The 19,615-nt window shown below is 40.5% G+C and overlaps 2 protein-coding genes across 2 annotated transcripts in view; both read right to left on the bottom strand.

Annotated features, from left to right (window-relative positions):
* The window catches only part of LOC136709952 (C-type lectin domain family 4 member F-like), a 41,008-nt gene extending 26,005 nt beyond the window's left edge, over positions 1–15,003 (bottom strand). Inside the window, exons 1-3 of the mRNA XM_066685557.1 lie at positions 14,835–15,003; positions 11,568–11,747; positions 11,317–11,441 (exon numbers count right to left, since the gene is read on the bottom strand). Coding sequence (XP_066541654.1) covers positions 11,317–11,441; positions 11,568–11,747; positions 14,835–15,003 — 474 coding nt within the window. The remainder of the gene's footprint in view (positions 1–11,316; positions 11,442–11,567; positions 11,748–14,834) is intronic.
* A 51-nt stretch (positions 15,004–15,054) lies between these two features.
* The window catches only part of LOC136709951 (uncharacterized protein MCAP_0864-like), a 37,267-nt gene continuing 32,706 nt past the window's right edge, over positions 15,055–19,615 (bottom strand). Inside the window, exon 6 of the mRNA XM_066685555.1 lies at positions 15,055–15,266. Coding sequence (XP_066541652.1) covers positions 15,055–15,266 — 212 coding nt within the window. The remainder of the gene's footprint in view (positions 15,267–19,615) is intronic.

Here is a 19,615-nt window from a genome sequence, read left to right as displayed (position 1 = left end):
AGAGACTTTTAGCAAATCTCCTGGGGGTTCCAGCCATGGAAGAAATTCTACAGAAAGCGGGTCTAAATCGATATGTAGGAACTTCTGTTAATGATCCAGAGCTGTTTTCTGCAAATAGAAGTCGAACATGGAGAGCATTGAAAGATACATTTCCAACAAATGTTCATCCTGATAATATCTTGATTGAGCCTTTAGGAGAGGAAGAAAACCCGAGAGCCTATGTGTCAAGAGCCCATCAGGTATGGGGAAATGTCACAGGAAATGAGACACAACCTCAAGTGAGCCAGTCCACATCGGATGTGCCAGTTACTTTCTGGCCACAGCCAGTTTTTGGTCAGATGCAGACTTGGACAGGAAGAGGCAGAGGAAGTTTAGGTAAAGGAAGACCAGGAAAATTTAATTTGAACTTTCAGCTCCTGAACATTCAGTCTCCTGAAGTGTGCTACAATTGTGGAAAGTTTGGTCATTTTGCTCGTGAGTGCAACAGTCCAGGAGGAAACTTCAGAGGAAATAAGGAGGAAGATTAAAAATGAGTATGTTTTTTGGGAATCATATTTACTTGAGTAAATTGAATATGTCATTAGCAAGTGCACAATTTGCCTGGAAATTAATGTTCAGAGGGGTCCAACACATAAATTAAGTTTGGAATTGAATGATATAATAAAATCAGATAGAAGGTAAATACTAGTTGTTTTGGAAAATAATTTATTATTTAAGCCTGAGGTTTGTCAAACTAAGTAGAAGCTCAAACTGTTGCCAATGTTTTGTGTAGAGAAATCATAAGCAGGTGGGAACTTCCCATGCAGATAATGGGAAAGAGTTTGTGGATAAAACAGTGAAATTAATTTTGAAAAAATTGGGAATTAAACAGTGCCTGGGTCCAGTATACCATCCGCAAAGCCAAGGGATTTGTGAACAAATGAATGGTGTTTTGAAAAAATCAGGTGATGTTGCTATTTGTGTCTGATATTTTTGCAAAAGATACTGGTTGTTGTTTCTTTCTTCCAGAATGAAAGGGGCGAAGAACACTGTAAGGGTGGATGGTTGTTCGAGGTTCTGATGTACTACAGGGATCCAAAAATTCAAAAGAGGGCAATAAAACTAAAGGACTTTGAAACAGAACTGTGGAAACTTGATCAGATTCAACGTCTTCAACATTCCATCCAAAGGTGATTCTACTGAAGGACTGTGGAGTGACACAATTTCATGTGTTTCTTAATATTGAATTGTTTTATTAACTGATAATTTTTTGGATATTGATAGAATTTTGTGTGTTTGTGTGAGTGATACTTAAAAAAAATGTAACAGCTGTTTAAAATGATGATTATAGACTGGTGCAATTTAATCTGTGTAAATGTATTGGAATCTCAGATGTGTTGTTTTTTCGACGTCAGGGCTATTTGGATTTTCAGGTAGGGACAGGTCCTTTGGAAGGTCCGATGGGTCGACCAGCCTGAATTTGGACATTAGTTTGATTTTATTTTCTGAGGTTTCTATATACATTTACTTAATTCCCTACACATAGTAATAATTTAAATTGGACAGGAGTACTTTTAAGTGATCGCTTGGCAGCAGGATCATGAGAGAATTTTTCCTGTCTAGAATGTTTGAAGGATATTTCAATAAAGATGGCTGCCTGGCAGTTTTTTTCGCTCTCACACTCCACAAAAATTTATAATGTTGTTTAGGTTTAACATTAAATTACTACAACTATGTACATTAGACTTGACAACATTTCAACAATTCTTATATATATATATATATATATATATATATATATATATATTCTCGAAGGGGGGAATGAAGTATATTAAAATGAAGTAGAATTTAATGTCTACATGGGCATATGTTATTAAGTGGGTGCAGTACATGGAATGACCCATTGTTCTAAAATTTTTGCCTATATAGGGTTTTGTTCTCTGTGTGAATGGGATGTTGGGTAAGCTTTCCTGGAGGTAGCAAGACAGGATGTGCTTACAAGTTAACTCTTTTTACCAGGACAGGAAATGAAGTAAACAAAAGGCATAGTATTCACCACATGTTGACACTGGCCAACCTATATAAGCTAAACCTGCAGTTAACATGTCAGAAGATATTGGCTACACTTCTCAGCAAGCTGTCCATTGGGGCTTGTTAAGATGCTGTTCTTTTCATTGTAATAAACCTGATTATTTTGCAACGAAAGAATGGTGTCGGCATAGAAGTCTTTTTCGGCGCCTTCTTCACAATATTGAAAATAAACTACAATACACCACCTCAGCAGATCATTTCAGTGAAAATACACGAGAGGGAGTGCTATAATGTGCCTCTGAATTTTGTCTCACTCTTTTTTAATCCTGTTGTTTCTGGTTTTGACCTCTGTCCGTTTGTGGACTGTTCCTCTCGTCTTGTGTAGGACACTATATTTCTTTCTGTTGTTTGATCTTTCACCTGTCTTTGCTCTGTTCTTTTGGATTTTGACCTTGAACAGTTTGATGGTGTTTGTTGCTATAATCTCATTAAACCCATTTTATTGTACTCGAGTCAACAAGCGTCTCCATACTGTTCCCGTCCCAGGAAAACCCTTCAACAAAATTAGCAACTTTAACTGGGTAAATTTACATAACAATATATATATACATATATATATATATATATATATATATATATATATATATATATATATATATATATTGTAGTGAATAAGGTCTGTTCTTTGTTGGTTTTATTTAATTTGTATTATGTTCCTCCAGGACCATAATGCAACAGAGATAATGAACACAGGCAAATACACACAGGACAGACCGTGTGGTTCTGACCATTAACCAGTGCACAGTACTGAGAAATATAGAGTGAGTTTGTGTGTAGGAAGATGTGTCATGATATGGCAAAAAATCAGCAGCAGGTCATTTTAGGAGGAAAGTATGTGCAGGAATTCTAGAGAGTTCCAAAAATGTTGGGACATTCTTAAAAATGTGATTAAACACATAATGCAATGATGTACAAATAATATAAACCTACATTAAATTTAAAACAGTACAAAGACAACATTGTAAATATTCAAACTGAGAAAGTTTGTGTTTAGAAAAATATTTTCTCATTCAGAATCACTGCCAGTAACAGTTTCCACTCTGTGAGCGTTTGGGAACTGAGGAGACCAGTGGCTGTAGTTTTTAAAGTGAATTTTTCTGATTCTTGCCTGTTACAGGATTTCAGCTGCTCCACAGCTCAGGGCTCTGTTACAGTGTTAAATGAGCTCAGGCCCAGAGAAGGAGTTTCACGCCTGCATCCCAGGACTCCATATCCCAGAATGCACCAGACAGTCACATGACTATACACTGGTCTCACTTACCAGAATTCTAATCATCCACACCTGTTTGTACTCCTATATATACACCATTTCCTGCGTTGTTTCTTGCTGAGTTTTGGCGTGGTTTGTCCAAGCATACAAAGTGGTCTCCTGAACTCTGGCTAAGCTACCTTGTTGCCTACTCCTTGTTTGTTCCTTCAGTTTGCGTTTTTTGCCTCGTCCCTCTGGTATTGTTTGTATTCTCTGGTATTTGAACTCTGCCTGATTTGTGACTATGCTTATCGCTACATCTTTGAGGTACTGTTTGCTCCCTGTGTTTGACTCTTGTTTGTTTTTTGACTTCTATTTTGGATTAATGGAAATAAACTCTTCCTGTGATCCACAAGTGTCGGCTCTCTGTCTGGTCTTGACAAGGAGGTGTTTCTGGGTCCTGTTTATATCTGTTTTTAATTGCATTTTTTTTAGTTTGAACTTGTGTTTGTGGATGAAACAGTGGTAGAAACCAAGGCTCATAATGGGGAACCCATCCTCCTCCGGTCAACACTGGGGTGCACAATACACAACACAGATATTTAAATGAACTGAAGAGATGATGAGTTATAGTGATGTGAACGTAAAATATTAGCAATGAAAGTGTGTGAGGGAGCAGGAGTTGATCAGTGATTCAATGTGTAATGGATCAGTTACGGTCACCAAACTTGTTCAACAGATCCCTTTCTCCTTAAAAAAAAGAAGAAAAAAACAAGACATTTTTCCTTCCTGTTTTATTCTGAAAAACAGCGTTTCTGTGAAAATCTTCCTTTAAGTGGTGTGATGACAGTAGTTCAGACAAAGGCCATGACACTGAAATTACAATCTGCTGCAGAATTATGGCAGCTCAGAGTAACAAAATCCAAGCAACCTGCAGATCACCACTCACCACTAAGGGGGACAGAAATACATAGAAGAATGCTTAAATCTATGAAAATAACCTAAAATAAAACACATTTTCTCAAAGTTACATTTGGGGAAAAAAAGCTGGTGTAAAGTACATTTGGAGTACAACAGTCTCTCACATAGTTTAAAAACAGGAATGGAAGTTTTAGACCTAATACCCAGAGGGAAGCTCACAATCTAGACACTGCAAGTACAAAGACTCTAATAACGTCTTGTTGCCAAGGTGGACACAGAGTGGACTGTAGTTCCTATCATAAGGACTCTGGGAGAGAGCTCCTTGCTGCCTTCTGGTTGCTGTGCTGTGGGGTCTGATCTGTGCTGTCAGGGTTGGCCACTACACACCAGACTCCAAATCCCTGAATGATCAGTGTGTGGCTCCATGAAGAAAAGGACAGAGGTCCTGTCCAGTCTCTCCCCTTCAGTGCTGCTACTTGCATTCTCCTGGATTCCAGCTGCAGAAAGCACACTGCAGATCGATTTGTTTCTTTTAGAAAACAAAATACAACAACCTCTGCCTGTACTTACCACACATCACTATCCCCCTGAGTCCAAACGGTTGCTAAGATTAGTGTTTTCACATATGTCTCCTGATGATCACTGGCTGGAGTCGCCTCTGGATGCTGCGTGCAGATGTATTTCAGACATCATTCAGAAAGCCCCTTCATGCTTATCCATCCATAGTGATGGCCTAGACCAGGGGTCAGGAACAGATGGACCAAGGGCCCTTCAGCCATGGATGTTCCCGTTCGTCCTGGGGAATGAACTGACAAGTTTCCAGTACCAAGCCTGGTCTCTAACCATTAGGCCACGGCTGCCCCATGCATTGTTCTTTTGGGACAACAGTGTTGTGTGAGTTAAAACCAGAAATGTAAAAAATAAGGGAATGATTACGAGTTTATATTCTCATAACGCTGAACATGAATTCTCCTTATGGATAAAGTCTGGTCCTTCGACAATAAGAGCCTATCAGATTACTGGTTATAGAAACGCCAACGGTAAAGGCAAGTAAAAAAGTCATTAGGGACTTTATTTATAATTTTTTTTTTTCAAATCATTGCTTTATTTGTGAATTTTACTTGAAATGAGAAAATGATGTTTTATTTAGAGTATTTGTTAGTATTTGAGATTGATTTGACATTCAGTTCTGACATAAAATGCTGCCAGATTAATTATCAAACTACTAAGGATTTGGAAACACATGAAATAAACAGACAGACTCAAGAAGAAATAAAAAAATAAAACATAGTAAAAAGTAAAAACCATGGAGTAAATGTGGGCTTAAATTAGACAAAATGGCCCTCTACTGCTTCCACCTTGCCTTGGGGACGACCAATCGAAGCTGATCAGCAGGTCTAAGGGCCAGAGCCATAGATATTTATAAACTAAAAGCAGGATTCTGCAATAACATTCATTATTAATGTTTACAAAATTGACCAAGAATTTACAAAATCATCTGATTGTTCTGAAAAATGTTAAAGTAAAGACTTGAGTAAAAACATTTACAGGGAAATGTCTATTAAACCTAATACAGCCAAGTTTTAAGAGCATCACCAGCTGACCATCACAAACACAGTGTGTATACCTGACCACATCTTAGTCCTCTGCAGGTGAGTTAGAATTTCTGAGGACATTAGAAAGCCATAACCATTTGTCTCAGGTCAGTTGCAAGAAATAGAGTTGCTTTAGGAGGACAGAAGTCGCTGGGGGAAGCTGTGAACAGGAGTTTTGGGATAAGGGATGCGTGTATTTTGCTCTGATTTTCTTGAGTCTGGGGACTGTGTTAGACACAGAACTGTGTAAAAATGTTAACAGTGAAGGGTGATGAGTCAAGGGGTTCGAGTTTGTGAGCACATCTGACTGAACCCTATGGAGGAGTATATCTCAGTGGCAGGGAAAGTTAGAAAAGGGCTGTTCCTAATGATTTGGCTAGGGCTAAGGGGAAGACTAAAGCTAACAGGCACAGTGCTGATGAGAGATTAGCAGCTAATGCTAATAAACAGATGAGTATTAGCGGCAGAGCTGACAAGGCAAGTAGGTTATTGTTGAAGCTGAGCGACGTGGGGCTGGAGACTGTGCACCGTGAGGAGTTCTGTTTTCGTGTATGAGAGGGGCTCGCGGAGAAGCTCCCAACATGTTCATCATCAGTCCTTGTTTAAGGGGTTATTTTAGTGAATAAACATTTTTTAGGAGTTTGGGAGAGTGTGTGTGTGTGTGTGTGTGTGTGTGAGTTTGAGGCTTGGTGTGTAGTTAGATGTGGGATTGGTTTGTGGTTTACTGTCCTGAAGTAGAGGGTTGTCAGACATGTGGTGTCACTACAGCCCAAATGTAAAGCACAATTTGCTGCATTTCGTGCTTTTTTCGGTGTCCTTTCAAAAGTGGGGTGTTTCACAATTATAATCAAAAAACATTTTTTATGAAATTCTTCACCATTTTCTTTGCTTTGCTCTGGACGAAGAAGCCCCAGTGTCTTTTTCTGTTCTGTGTCGTAGGATTTCCCTCTCTCTCTCTCTCTCTCTGCTCACAGCAGAGAAATGGCTGAGAGAGCCCTACAAACAATGAAAGTGATGAACCGAGATGAGGATGTTGCTCTATTCCTGCTCCATAGGTGGGTCACACTGACTTATTTTTTCCTGTTACAGTTACATCACTTAAGGTGGAACTGACTTTATAATTCAGGAGAGTGCTAACTGCATGAAAGTAAACACAGAGAGAAAGTGCTACAAAACTAAACTATCCTTAATTTGGTGCTTTATAGAACTGCTTTGAAAAACATATTTTATTTTATCAGTGAAACACTCTTCTTTCACAGATCCGCTGATGTTTGGAAGAACAAGACAAGTCATTCCAACTTTTGTTTTCCTGATAGCCCATATGAACACAATCTTCTACATCCTTGTTGTTTGGTTCTCCCTCAGCCCAGTATCTGAAACACACAGTATAAGAATTAGTGTCTCATCAGTGTTTAACCCTTACCTCTTTACATCAGCTTCTCTCTAAACCTGGAGTCCACACCTTCATCGTTTCATGTGATCGATATGGAACCCGCTCCAAACATTTGTTTGTGTCTGCTCTGTCCTTATTTGAGCTGTGTGACATGTTTTAAATGTTTGTTAAAGAAGTCAGAGATTGCTGGAGCCAACAGACAGATGAATGAAGAGGAGAGATTTAAGGGAGGAGGAGGAGGGAGGTGTTGGACGACCTGGAACAGAGTGTGAGGATGAAGGAGCGAAGGCCTGGGTAGAGCCTGCTTTGCTGAACGAGAATTTCTCTGACGACTCCATCAGGGCTGTGACTTTGTGATGAACCCAGCTTTGAAAATAAATGTAAACATAAAACTGACCTGAACTCAACATCTTGTTCCATGAAACTGCAGGTAGAATGTAATGGAAGGTGGAGGATTAATAAAACGCTACACAGGAGGGAGGAGGAACACCAGCCTTCACACTCCAACTACACCATGGCACCTTGTAGAAGTTGGAATCTGCTGATTTGAGGTGAACATTTCTATATCTCACTTTAGTTCGTCCACTCGAGACAATAACACAGTAGCAGACGTGTGGTGAGTGTGTGTTGTTGTAATGTCAGGTTTATTCTTTCAGCCTCTTCACAGAGTAAACAGAGTCACGTGGAGTAACACTCCCCAATCACAGATAGAGAAAGACTAATGTTTTATGGAAGAGTATCATTTATACACCACCTCAGCAGATCATTTCAGTGAAAATACGCGAGAGGGAGTGCTATAATGTGCCTCTGAATTTTGTCTCTCTTTTTTTAATCCTGTTGTTTCTGGTTTTGACCTCTGTCCGTTTGTGGACTGTTCCTCTCGTCTTGTGTAGGACACTGTATTTCTTTCTGTTGTTTGATCTTTCACCTGTCTTTGCTCTGTTCTTTTGGATTTTGACCTTGAACAGTTTGGTGGTGTTTGTTGCTATAATCTCATTAAACCCATTTTATTGTACTCCATTCTACAAGCATCTCCATTCTGTTCCCGTCTGACAACAGCAAACCCTTCAACAATCTGTAACTGGGTAAATTTACATAACAATTCAAAACATTTAGGTGTTTTCAGTGAATGAGGTCTGTTCTTTGTTGGATTTATTTCATTATTTTTTGCTTAAATCTGTGTATGACTGGATAAATGGAGCTAATACAGTTGGTTAAATTTACTTACGCAGTGGTCAGTGCTGAGCCGTCCACCCACTTCCACTGGTTCTCCCTCTCACTGTCAGTCAGACCAATCCAAGGTTGTTTACTGCCCACCTTTCTTGTGAGGTATTCCTGTCAGTGTGAAAATGCTTAAAGAACAGTATCTCTCTCTCTCTCTCACTCACACACACACACACACACACACCTGTTCTTCTTTGCTGTTTATGATGACCAGATCTCCTCCTCGGTTTTTACAGTCAACTCTGCTCTCACTCCAGGTCTTCGTGTCAGTAGAGATGTAGTATGCAGACGTGTCAAAAAACACCCAGCCCTGCCTCACTGTGAAGACATTGAAGTCACACACACACACACACACACACACCAAGTTCAAGAGACTTTATTGTCAGGACAGACCGTGTGGTTCTGACCATTAACCAGTGCACAGTACTGAGAAATATAGAGTGAGGTTGTGTGTAGAATGATGTGTCATGATATGACAAAAAAACAGCAGCAGGTCATTGTAGGAGGAAAGTATGTGCAGGAATTCTAGAGAGTTCCAAAAATGTTGGGACATTCTGAAAAATGTGATTAAACACATAATGCAATGATGTTCAAATAATATAAACCTACATTAAATTTAAAACAGTACAAAGACAACATTGTAAATATTCAAACTGAGAAAGTTTGTGTTTAGAAATATATTTTCTCATTCTGAATCACTGCCAGTAACAGTTTCCACTCTGTGAGCGTTTGGGAACTGAGGAGACCAGTGGCTGCAGTTTTGAAAGTGAATTTTTCTGATTCTTGCCTGTTACAGGATTTCAGCTGCTCCACAGCTCAGGGCTCTGTTACAGTGTTAAATGAGGTCAGGGCTCTGTTACAGTGTTAAATGAGGTCAGAGCTCTGTTACAGTGTTAAATGAGCTCAGGGCTCTGTTACAGTGTTAAATGAGCTCAGGGCTCTGATACTGTGTTAAATGAGCTCAGGGCTCTGTTACAGTGTTAAATGAGCTCAGGCCCAGAGAAGGAGGTGTTTCTGGGTCATGTTTATATCTGTTTATTAATTGCATTTTCTTTTAGTTTTACTTTTTAGTTTGAACTTGTGTTTGTGGATGCAACAATTGTGTTTACAGAGTGGATTTCTGAAGTGTTTCTGAGCCCATGCTGTGATTCCACTACAGAAACCTGCCTGTGTTTAATTCAGTGCTGTCTGAGGGCCCAAAGACCACAGCCAGATAGTGGTTTTGGGCCTTGGCCCTTGCATATGTCGCTATAATAACATTCATTCATTTTCTGAAACCCTTATCCAGTTCAGGGCGGCGGTGGGTCCGGAGCCTATCCAGTATCACTGGGCACAACCTTGAACACACCCTGGAGTGGGCACCAGTGCTTCACAGGGAGACATTAACTCACACACACACACCTATTGACACTTTTGAGTCTCCAATCCACCTACCAATGTATGTTTTTTGGCAGTGTGTGTAGTAAGTGTAACACATTAGAGTAATGGGTATGGTTTCTTTTTTGGGTCTTTTGTGTGTGTGTGTGTGTGTGTGTGTGTGTGTGTGTGTGTGTGTGTGTACGTACAATAATAATGTCTTGTGTTCGGGAATAAAATACACAACCCCTGAATCACTGAATCTTCCAGTGTGTGGTGTAGCTGTGTGTTGTGTCCTGAACTGTGTGCCCTTCTGTAAAATACCAGCTACACAGAGAGATTCTCTGAAGGTTTTGATGATATTATCTTCTGTAGATGAGGAGTTCCCCAAGACAGTTACTATTTAAAGTTGAGAAACGTTATTGTAGAATAATTTCACTTGTTTGTCCACAGTCTTTCACAGCACAGTGAAGCCCTCCACAGCTTTATTTCTGAAAGACTCAGCCTCTCTCAGACGCTCTTTTAAACCCAGGAATGTCACTTATATTTGACCAACTAACCTCTTTATTGTAGCATTATCAAACTTTACCAGTTTTAGTTTAATTAAATATATGGTTTAAATGATTCACACCTCCACACATTCTGTTTATATTTACATTTTGCTCAGAGTCCCAACTTTGCTGTAAATGGTGTGGTAATATTTTCATTTCCAACATCTGTGGATTTGTTTTTTTAAACCAGACAAATCTTTGTACACCTTCTGTGTTTACATACTCTCAGTCTTTACTGCTTTATAGAAAATGTTTACATTCAGGAAAACTACTACATTCAGAAAGAAGCTACAGTGGAAGAACACAACAGAATATCCTTCTTAAATAATCAGGGTGTGATCACCACATTCACACTGTTTTAAAGTGTTAGAAAATACTGATGAATTCCAAAGCATTCAGAACACTGTTCTCTGAGTAATCTAACAGAATATGTTACCATTTACATTGTAGGGCATGTATTAGCCAACACTGGCTGCTGACAAGCCTTTAGCAAAGTGTAAAAGTTCACTGTCCATCACTGGCAACAACCACATGAAAAACCAGCTCTGTACACAGTACTTTACCTTATGTTACAGGAACTGAAACACTGACACCACCAAAACTTGTTCTCACCGCTCAGGTTTTTAAAACTGCGTGTGTAATTCAGTCTTATCTGATGCCTGTAATTACAGCACACATCTACACATTTCATACTTTACATTAATACACAGTTTTATTGCTAAAATGATGATTGTATATTGTAGGTATAGTGTAAATTATGTGTTTATATTTAACTTGTAATTCTTGTGTATTTAATACTGGAAGGGACTGCACAGCTAAGCGTTTCACCTTTACACCTGTGTTAATGTGATGTGACAATTAACCTGATTTGATTTAATTGCTGGTAACATTCAGAAAAAAGATTTAGTTTTAGTTTGAAATGCGTTTGAATGTAGCTCCACATCCAGAAATCAGTTATTTAAGGAGTCAAACATTTTAAATCTAAGGATGTATTTCCTCACCAAGGTTTGTGAACACACTGTTCTTTAGCTGGTCTCTCTCCATCATCAGGTTGGTGTTACTGGTCTTGAGCTGGTCTCTCTCCCTCATCAGGTTGGTGTTACTGGCATTCAACTGGTCTCTCTCCATCATCAGGTTGGTGTTACTGGCATTAAACTGGTCTCTCTCAATCATCAGGCTGGTGGAACTGGCATTAAACTGGTCTCTCTCCATCATCAGGCTGGTGGAACTGGCATTAAACTGGTCTCTCTCTATCATCAGGCTGGTGGAACTGGCATTAAACTGGTCTCTCTCCATCATCAGGTTGGTGTAACTGCTCTGTAGCTGGTCTCTCTGTAAATTCAGGCTGTTAAACTTGATCCACAGCACTGTGATGGCTATCAGCAGGAGAACGCACAGCAGCCCCAGACCCACCACAGCCAGTCTGTACAGTCTGCTCCGTCTAGACTCTAGAACAGAAATTCACTGTAAATACGTGATACATTTCAGTGAATTAATTAACCTTTATATTCTAAATTGAAAAGATGAAGGTTATGTGTGTCCATCCATCCATCCATTATCTGTAACCGCTTATCCAATTTAGGGTCGCGGGGGGTCCAGAGCCTACCTGAAATCATTGGGCGCAAGGCGGGAATACACCCTGGAGGGGACGCCAGTCCTTCACAGGGCAACACAGACACATTCACTCACACACTCACACCTACGGACACTTTCGAGTCGCCAATCCACCTGCAATGTGTGTTTTTGGACTGTGGGAGGAAACCGGAGCACCCAGAGGAAACCCACATGGACACAGGGAGAAAACACCAACTCCTCACAGACAGTCACCTGGAGGAAACCCACGCAGACACAGAGAGAACACACCACACTCCTCACAGACAGTCACCCGAAGGAAACCCACGCAGACACAGAGAGAACACACCACACTCCTCACAGACAGTCACCCGGAGGAAACCCACGCAGACACAGAAAGAACACACCACACTCCTCACAGACAGTCACCCGGAGGAAACCCACGCAGACACAGGGAGAACACACCACACTTCTCATAGACAGTCACCCGGAGCGGGAATCGAAACCACAACCTCCAGGTCCCTGGAGCTGTGTGACTGCGACACTACAATCACATACAATTTTGGGGAAATAAGCACTGAGAGAGAAATAAAAACAAGAAGAGAGGGCCGTTTAATATGTGCTTTAACAGACTATAGGTGAAAACAGTGTGGTGCTTGGAGCAGGTCACAGTGGCCCTCGGTGCTGGTATCAGTAGGTGAAGGAGACACAGTGCTGTTAAACAGTGGGTGAAGATCAGCCGCGCTGATTTACTTCAGTTAAGGGTTCTCTATAATTTTACACTCTTAAAAATAAAGGTGCTACAAAATGTTCTGTGAGCGATGCCACATGTTTTTCCATTAAGAAATTTGCTGAAGTGTTTAAATGGGTAAAAAATCTTAGGTAACACTTTAAATTACAGCCCACTAATAACTGGGTAAGTACAGAGAAAGTACCTGTTAAGTAAGCCGTAAGATAAATTAAGTACTGAGTAAGTAAAGGGTATGATACTAGAAATGTGGGGTTATTACTGGGTATTTGTAACATTTTACAAATAAGTACATTTTACAAAGTAACACATTCTGAATTCATTGTAATTCTAAGCACAATTATAGATTTTAAAATTGAGTTAAAAGTATGACAGTTTATGAAAGTGACTATTACTGTCATTTTATATAAATAATGCAGCTACTATTTTGAATTCACTGTGTTTCTGAATGTAATTATTGATCCATTAACATTATTTACAGTGCACCTACAGAGAAGGACATGGTCAGATGGTTTCATTACAGACTCTAGCACAGTTTCATGGCGCTTTGTACTCATTAGGTTCAGGACACGTGATTTACCCCAATAATCATCATCACATACTTTAGAGATGTTTTACGCTGCTCACATGGGTACAGCTAGGAATATGCATCGGCGTTGTCTTCCACTTTAAATTAGGGCCTGCAAATTACAGGGTACGTACAAAACAAAAAATAGGTACAGAGTAAGTAAAGGATATGTATGCAGTTGTCACTGGTATCTTACATAAATTTTATAAATAACTTAAAGTAAAGAGCAATAAGTAAAATAAGTAAAGGGTTTGATAATAGATGTAAGTGGTTCTTACAAACATTTTACACCGATAATAAGTACATCTAATGTAAAAAACAATTACAGTTAAGTGTAGGACAGTAGATGTATAATTTTATCGCCAGGTATATTACAAATATTTTACCAATAATGCATGTGACTACCATTATGAATCTATTGAAATTCTATAAGTATATTTTAGTACCCTGTTTTTCCTGTATTTCTGTTCCCTGTAATATAGGCAGGTCCATGTGGTCATTTGACTTATAACTTTGTAACCTCTTCTTTCTTGAAAATAGCTGCTAATTGTGGTTTAAATAGTTTGATACCCTTTATTTTCTGCTAACTAAAGTATATAACTAACTGTATGTTGTTTATAAGTCTGTGTGCTGTACAGTGTGTAGCTTCTTAACAGGGAATCATGAGAACTGAGTATATATATACAGAAACTATTATTTCATATCATCAGTAGTAAAAAATCTTAAATTAAAATCCAATTTATTTAAAACAGACAGTTTCAGGTATTCACATTTTTAGACACAATTAACAGTAAAATACATGGGAAATAAAAGGGAAAATGAACCATTTTAAATGTCAAATGACACACTTGACATGGTAATATTTATGAAACCCTAAAACAAAGTCTGACGCTCAGTAAATTAATGTTCTTGCTGCTCAGTATAAAGGAGAGACTCAGAACCAAAGAGCCTATGATTCCTGAATTAATCAGTTGTTCATGTGAGCAAAGACTCATTCAGACAAACAAAGTTAGTGGAGCGCATGCGCAGCGCAATGACACCTGAACAGTAACTCTGAAATTGTAGCTTTGAAGTATTCCTCATCGGGATATTTTCTGACACTGGTGACATATTTCATTAAAATATGTAACTTTAACATTATGCAGTTCCTTGTTTTTGTCACGGCTGGGCAGGGAAGATGAGGAGACAGACGTAAACACAAGGAACACTTTATTAAACAGGACCAAAACTAAACTAAAACAAAACAAACACAAGCAAAAACACTAACTACATTCAACTGAACAAAACTAAACAGGAGCAGACAGGAACAGACATGGATAGACAGCCATGAACCGGGGTAGACGTTTGTAAACTAAAAGGCACAGAGGCAAAGAAACAGTCCTAAGGACTGGACTGGACTTGGAATGGGAACAGGGACCAGGACATTCACAGGTACTGACACAAACACAGTGACAGGGACAGGGACAGAGAGAAAGGCAGACACAGGTACAGGGACAAGGACAGAGACAGGGACCAAGTCAGGGACCGACAGAGGAACAAAAACAACTGGAGGGTTCCCAGGACTGGCAAAAGTCTGTGAGGCTGTCCAAGAAGCCAGGCTGGGCACAACTTTAGGTATCAGCCCTGAAGTCCTTGGGGTCGACCTACGGACACGAACTGGAGTGGCCCGGGCCACAGTCACGGGTGCAGAAGCGGCCGGGGGAGCCGCCATCACAGGAACCGGAGCGGTGTGGATCGCCACCTTCACGGGAACAGGAGCGTCCGGCTTGGCCGCCTTCGCAGGCACAGTCACAGGTGCGGCTGAGGAAGCCGCCATAGCAGGAACAGGTGCGGCTGAGGAAGCCACCCTCGCAGGAACAGGAGCGGCCTAGGTGGCCACCTTCTCACGAACAGGAACAGAAGCGGCGGGATTAGCCGCCTTCACAGGTACAGGAGAGGTCGGGATCGCCGCCATCACAGGGACAGGAGCGGTCGGGTTGGCCGCCATCACAGGGATAGAAGTGGCCGGGTTCACCGGGTCATATACCTGAGGTTTTAGATAATGCGAAAGTCCATCAACTTTACTGATGTTTGGGAGACCTAAACAACATGACATGGGAATACAAATTACCGACAACTAGGAAGTGACACAAGAGGACTTAAATACACTACGTAGACGAGGGACATCTGAGACTGATAACAAGGGGGCAGGATTACAAATGAGACATGGATGAGGAGGAGGAACAAAAGTGGGACATGTGCGGAGACATGGACATACACGACAGGATGAGGGCGTGACAAGGCTGCTGTTTCATTTTCCTGTGCCAGCTGATTTCAGCACAGTTCCTTGCACCCTCCAGGCTGTTAGTTGTTGAACATAGACTAAATATAGAGCTCAGTGCTATACACCCAGTCACACACTACTTCCTGCCTGGATGAAGATGCACACACACAAACAGGGTGCTGGGTTCAGATTGGCTAAGGTAAACATAACTCCAATATCACCGCTACAGAACTCTGGCTGTTGAACTGGTTCCTGTCGGCCTTAAAAGAATATCACAGCTACATCACAGAACACGTGATCAACAGGGGGCGCTGCACTGTTGCCGTAAACAAGCATAGATGACTTATGAGTGTTTGTGCTGTTGTTACAGATGTTTGTTTTTCTCCAAAATGCTCCAAAATGCTCCAAAATGGATAATCTTTTGGCGATAAGAACACGTAGAAGACTACACTGTGCTCACCTCATGGGTTCCTCCATTGCTCCTTGCTCCTGTAACTAGCCACGCCTGGAGATGTTTCGTACTGAATAACCAACTATCCTTTTTGGGTTCTGGAACCTATTTTTGTTGGTGGAAATGCATCAAACGGTTCAAAATTAGGTTTTTGCGAACTGGAATAGAGCTCATCCCACTTTGGTGGAAAAGCACTATGAGAGTTACCCTCATTCTCTTATTACCCTTGTTACCCTTATTCCCTCTGTACAAAGCCTGTGTTTTTTTACATTTTTATTTAGGTCAGTTGTGGCCTAATGTTTAGAGATGAGCGCTGAAAGGTCATTGATTTGATACTTACAAGCAGCTGGAAAATTGGGAGTGATTGGGAGTGAAGGAACAGTGCTGTCCTCCTCAATCCACAGCTGAGGGGTCCTTGAGCAAGGCACTGAACACACAACTGATCCCCAATGGCTGCCCGTCACTCTGGGTGTGTTTTCCCAGCCCCTGATTCACTAGTGTGTGTGTGTTCACCTAATGACACTTTGCAGTCAACACCACACAGAACATCATTCAACATTCACACACACAAATATCACCTCCAGATCCGATACCTGAGGTTTTAAATCGTGCGAAAGTCCATCAACTTTACTGATGTTTGGGAGAGCCAGAATGAATAAGTTCTGCTTTGTTTTCATTGAGATGAAGAAAATTCTTTACTACACAACACTTAATTTCATTCAGATGGTTAAGAGAGCACAGATCTGTCTGCAGTGGGGGCAGGGGTGTCATTGGCATAACCATGAAACTGAATGTCATGCTTCAAAGTAACATTCCCCTGCTGAAGCATTAATAATGAGAAAAGTACAGGTGCTGATATGAGTTAATGAACCACTTCAGTTGTCACAGCTGAATCCCTCCTCAGTCGACCTTGAGCAGAGTCCATGTTTCTGAACCAAAATCTTGTACAGATCAGTGTCCAGAAAAGACACCTTTAGGTCTTAATGGAGCTGCTGAGGGTCTCCACTTGAGCAAAGGCAAATTCACTTTAGATCCTCTCTTCTCTGTGCAGTGAGAAACTGCAATGATAAACCTCACTGGACTCAGATCTTCAGTGTTATACCAGTGTCCAGTCTCCCCCGGGTTAAATGATGCTTACAAAGTAAAAGGAAAACACAATCTCTATTTTAGTTACTGTTAGTGTGTATTTTCAGAGAATAGAAATATTACATTAGAATATGCATAAATGTTTCAGAAAGAGAGGTTTGATCTCAGTTAGAAATAAATAAAATCCTACTGTCATGATTGGGTGGAATGACTGAATCAGACACAAACGTGATAACAGCAGATTTATTACTGAGACGAACTAGAAAGTGTAAACAGACAATTGACTAAACAAACAGAACTAAGACAAACAAACAGAATATAAGCATCAAGCATCAATAGAAGCATCAAGAACAGACTGAGAGACAAACAGAATACAAACTGAAACTACTAATGATTTGGAAACACATGGAATAAACAGACAGACTCCATCCATCCATCCATCCATTATCTGTAACCGCTTATCCAATTTAGGGTCGCGGGGACAGACAGACTCAAGAAATAAAAAAATAAAACACATTAAAAAATAAAAGCCATGGAGTAAATGTGGGCTTAAATTATACAAAATGGCCCCCTACTGCTTCCACCTTGCCTTGGGGACGACCAATCGAAGCTGATCAGCAGGTCTAAGGGCCAGAGCCATAGACATTTATAAACTAAAAGCAAGTTTCTGCAATAACATTCATTATTAATGTTTACAAAATTGACCAACAATTTACAAAATCATCTGATTATTCTGAAAGACGTTAAAGTAAAGACTTGTGTAAAAATATTTACAGTGAAATGTTTATTAAACCTAATACAGCCAAGTTTTAAGAGCATCACCAGCTGACCATCACAAACACAGTGAGAATCCCTGACCACATCTTAGTCTTCTGCAGGTGAGTTAGAATTTCTGAGGACTTTAGAAAGCCATAACAGTTTGGCTCAGGTCAGTCGCCAGAAAGAGTTGCTTTAGGAGGGCAGAAGACGCTGGGGGAAGCTGTGAACAGGAGTTTTGGGATAAGGGATGCGTGTATTTTGCTCTGATTTTCTTGAGTCTGGGAACTGTGTTAGACACAGAACTGTGTAAAAATGTTTAACAGTGAAGGGTGATGAGTCAAGGGGTTCGAGTTTGTGAGCACATCTGACTGAACCCTATGGAGGAGTATATCTCAGTGGCAGGGAAAGTTAGAAAAGGGCTGTTCCTAATGATTTGGCTGGGGCTAAGGGGAAGACTAAAATTCTCTCTCTCTCTCTCTCTCCTCTCTCTCTCTCTCTCTCTCTCTCTCTCTCTCTCTCTCTCTCTCTCTCTCTCTCTCTCTCTCTCTCTCTCTCTCTCTCTCTCTCTCTCTCTCTCTCTCTCTCTCTCTCTCTCTCTCTCTCTCTCTCTCTCTCTCTCTCTCTCTCTCTCTCTCTCTCTCTCTCTCTCTCTCTCTCTCTCTCTCTCTCTCTCCTCACAGCAGAGAAATGGCTGAGAGAGCCCTACAAACAATTAAAGTGATGAACCGAGATGAGGATGTTGCTCTATTCCTGCTCCATAGGGGGGTAACACTGACTTATTTCTGCTGTTACAGTTACATTACTTAAGGTGGAACTGACTCTAAATTCAGGAGAGCGCTAACTGTATGAAAGTAAACACAGAGCGAAAGTGCTACAAAACTAAACAGCTCGAGTTACACATGAGTTCCTGTGGGAATTCAAACAGTGAATAAACACTTACAGACAATTTACACTTCAGAACCAAAACCTCAGAACTTTCAGGACCCTGGAGCTATGAAAGAGACACTACCTGCTGCTACACTGTGACGCTCTGATACATGAAAATACAGTACATTGTTCCACACACTACACTGAGATCTAAACTCTACACTATAGTCTTAATAAAGGGGCTCTTTGAGGGTATTTAGAACCATGACCTCTGTCTACAAACATTTACCTCCTGAAAATGTTCATCAGATCAATATGTGACTGACTGGTTTAATATTGCACATCTTTGAAAAGGGTTCTCTGTGGGGACACACATGTTTCTTCTGGACATTGTAACAATAGAGGATCCTTATTTTGGTGCTGTATAGAACTGCTTTGAAAAACATTTTATTTTATCAGTGAAACACTCTTCTTTCACAGATCCGCTGAATTTTGGAAGAACAAGACAAGTCATTCCAACTTTTGTTTTCCTGATAGCCCATATGAACACAATCTTCTACATCCTTGTTGTTTGGTTCTCCCTGATCCCAGTATCTGAAACACACAGTATAAGAATTAGTGTCTCATCAGTGTTTAACCCTCACCTCTTTACATCAGCTTCTCTCTAAACCTGGAGTCCACACCTTCATCGTTTCATGTGATCGATATGGGACCTGCTCCAAACATTTATCAAGTGTCTGCTCTGTCCTTATTTGAGCTGTGTGACATGTTTTAAATGTTCGTTATAGAAGTCAGAGATTGTTGGCGCCAACAGACAGAGGAATGAAGAGGAGAGATTTAAGGGAGGAGGAGGGAGGAGGGAGGGAAGTGTTAGACGACCTGGAACATGTGAGGATGAAGGAGGGATGAAGGAGCGAAGGCCTGGGTAGAGCCTGCTTTGCTGAAGGAGAATTTCTCTGACCACTCCATCAGGGCTATGACTTTGTGATGAACCCAGCTTTG

This window comes from Hoplias malabaricus, chromosome 11 (genome assembly GCF_029633855.1).
Source record: "Hoplias malabaricus isolate fHopMal1 chromosome 11, fHopMal1.hap1, whole genome shotgun sequence".
NCBI classification, from domain to species: domain Eukaryota; kingdom Metazoa; phylum Chordata; class Actinopteri; order Characiformes; family Erythrinidae; genus Hoplias; species Hoplias malabaricus.
The sequence above is the reverse complement of the archived record's forward strand: the minus strand, read 5'-3'. Positions and strand labels throughout refer to the sequence as shown.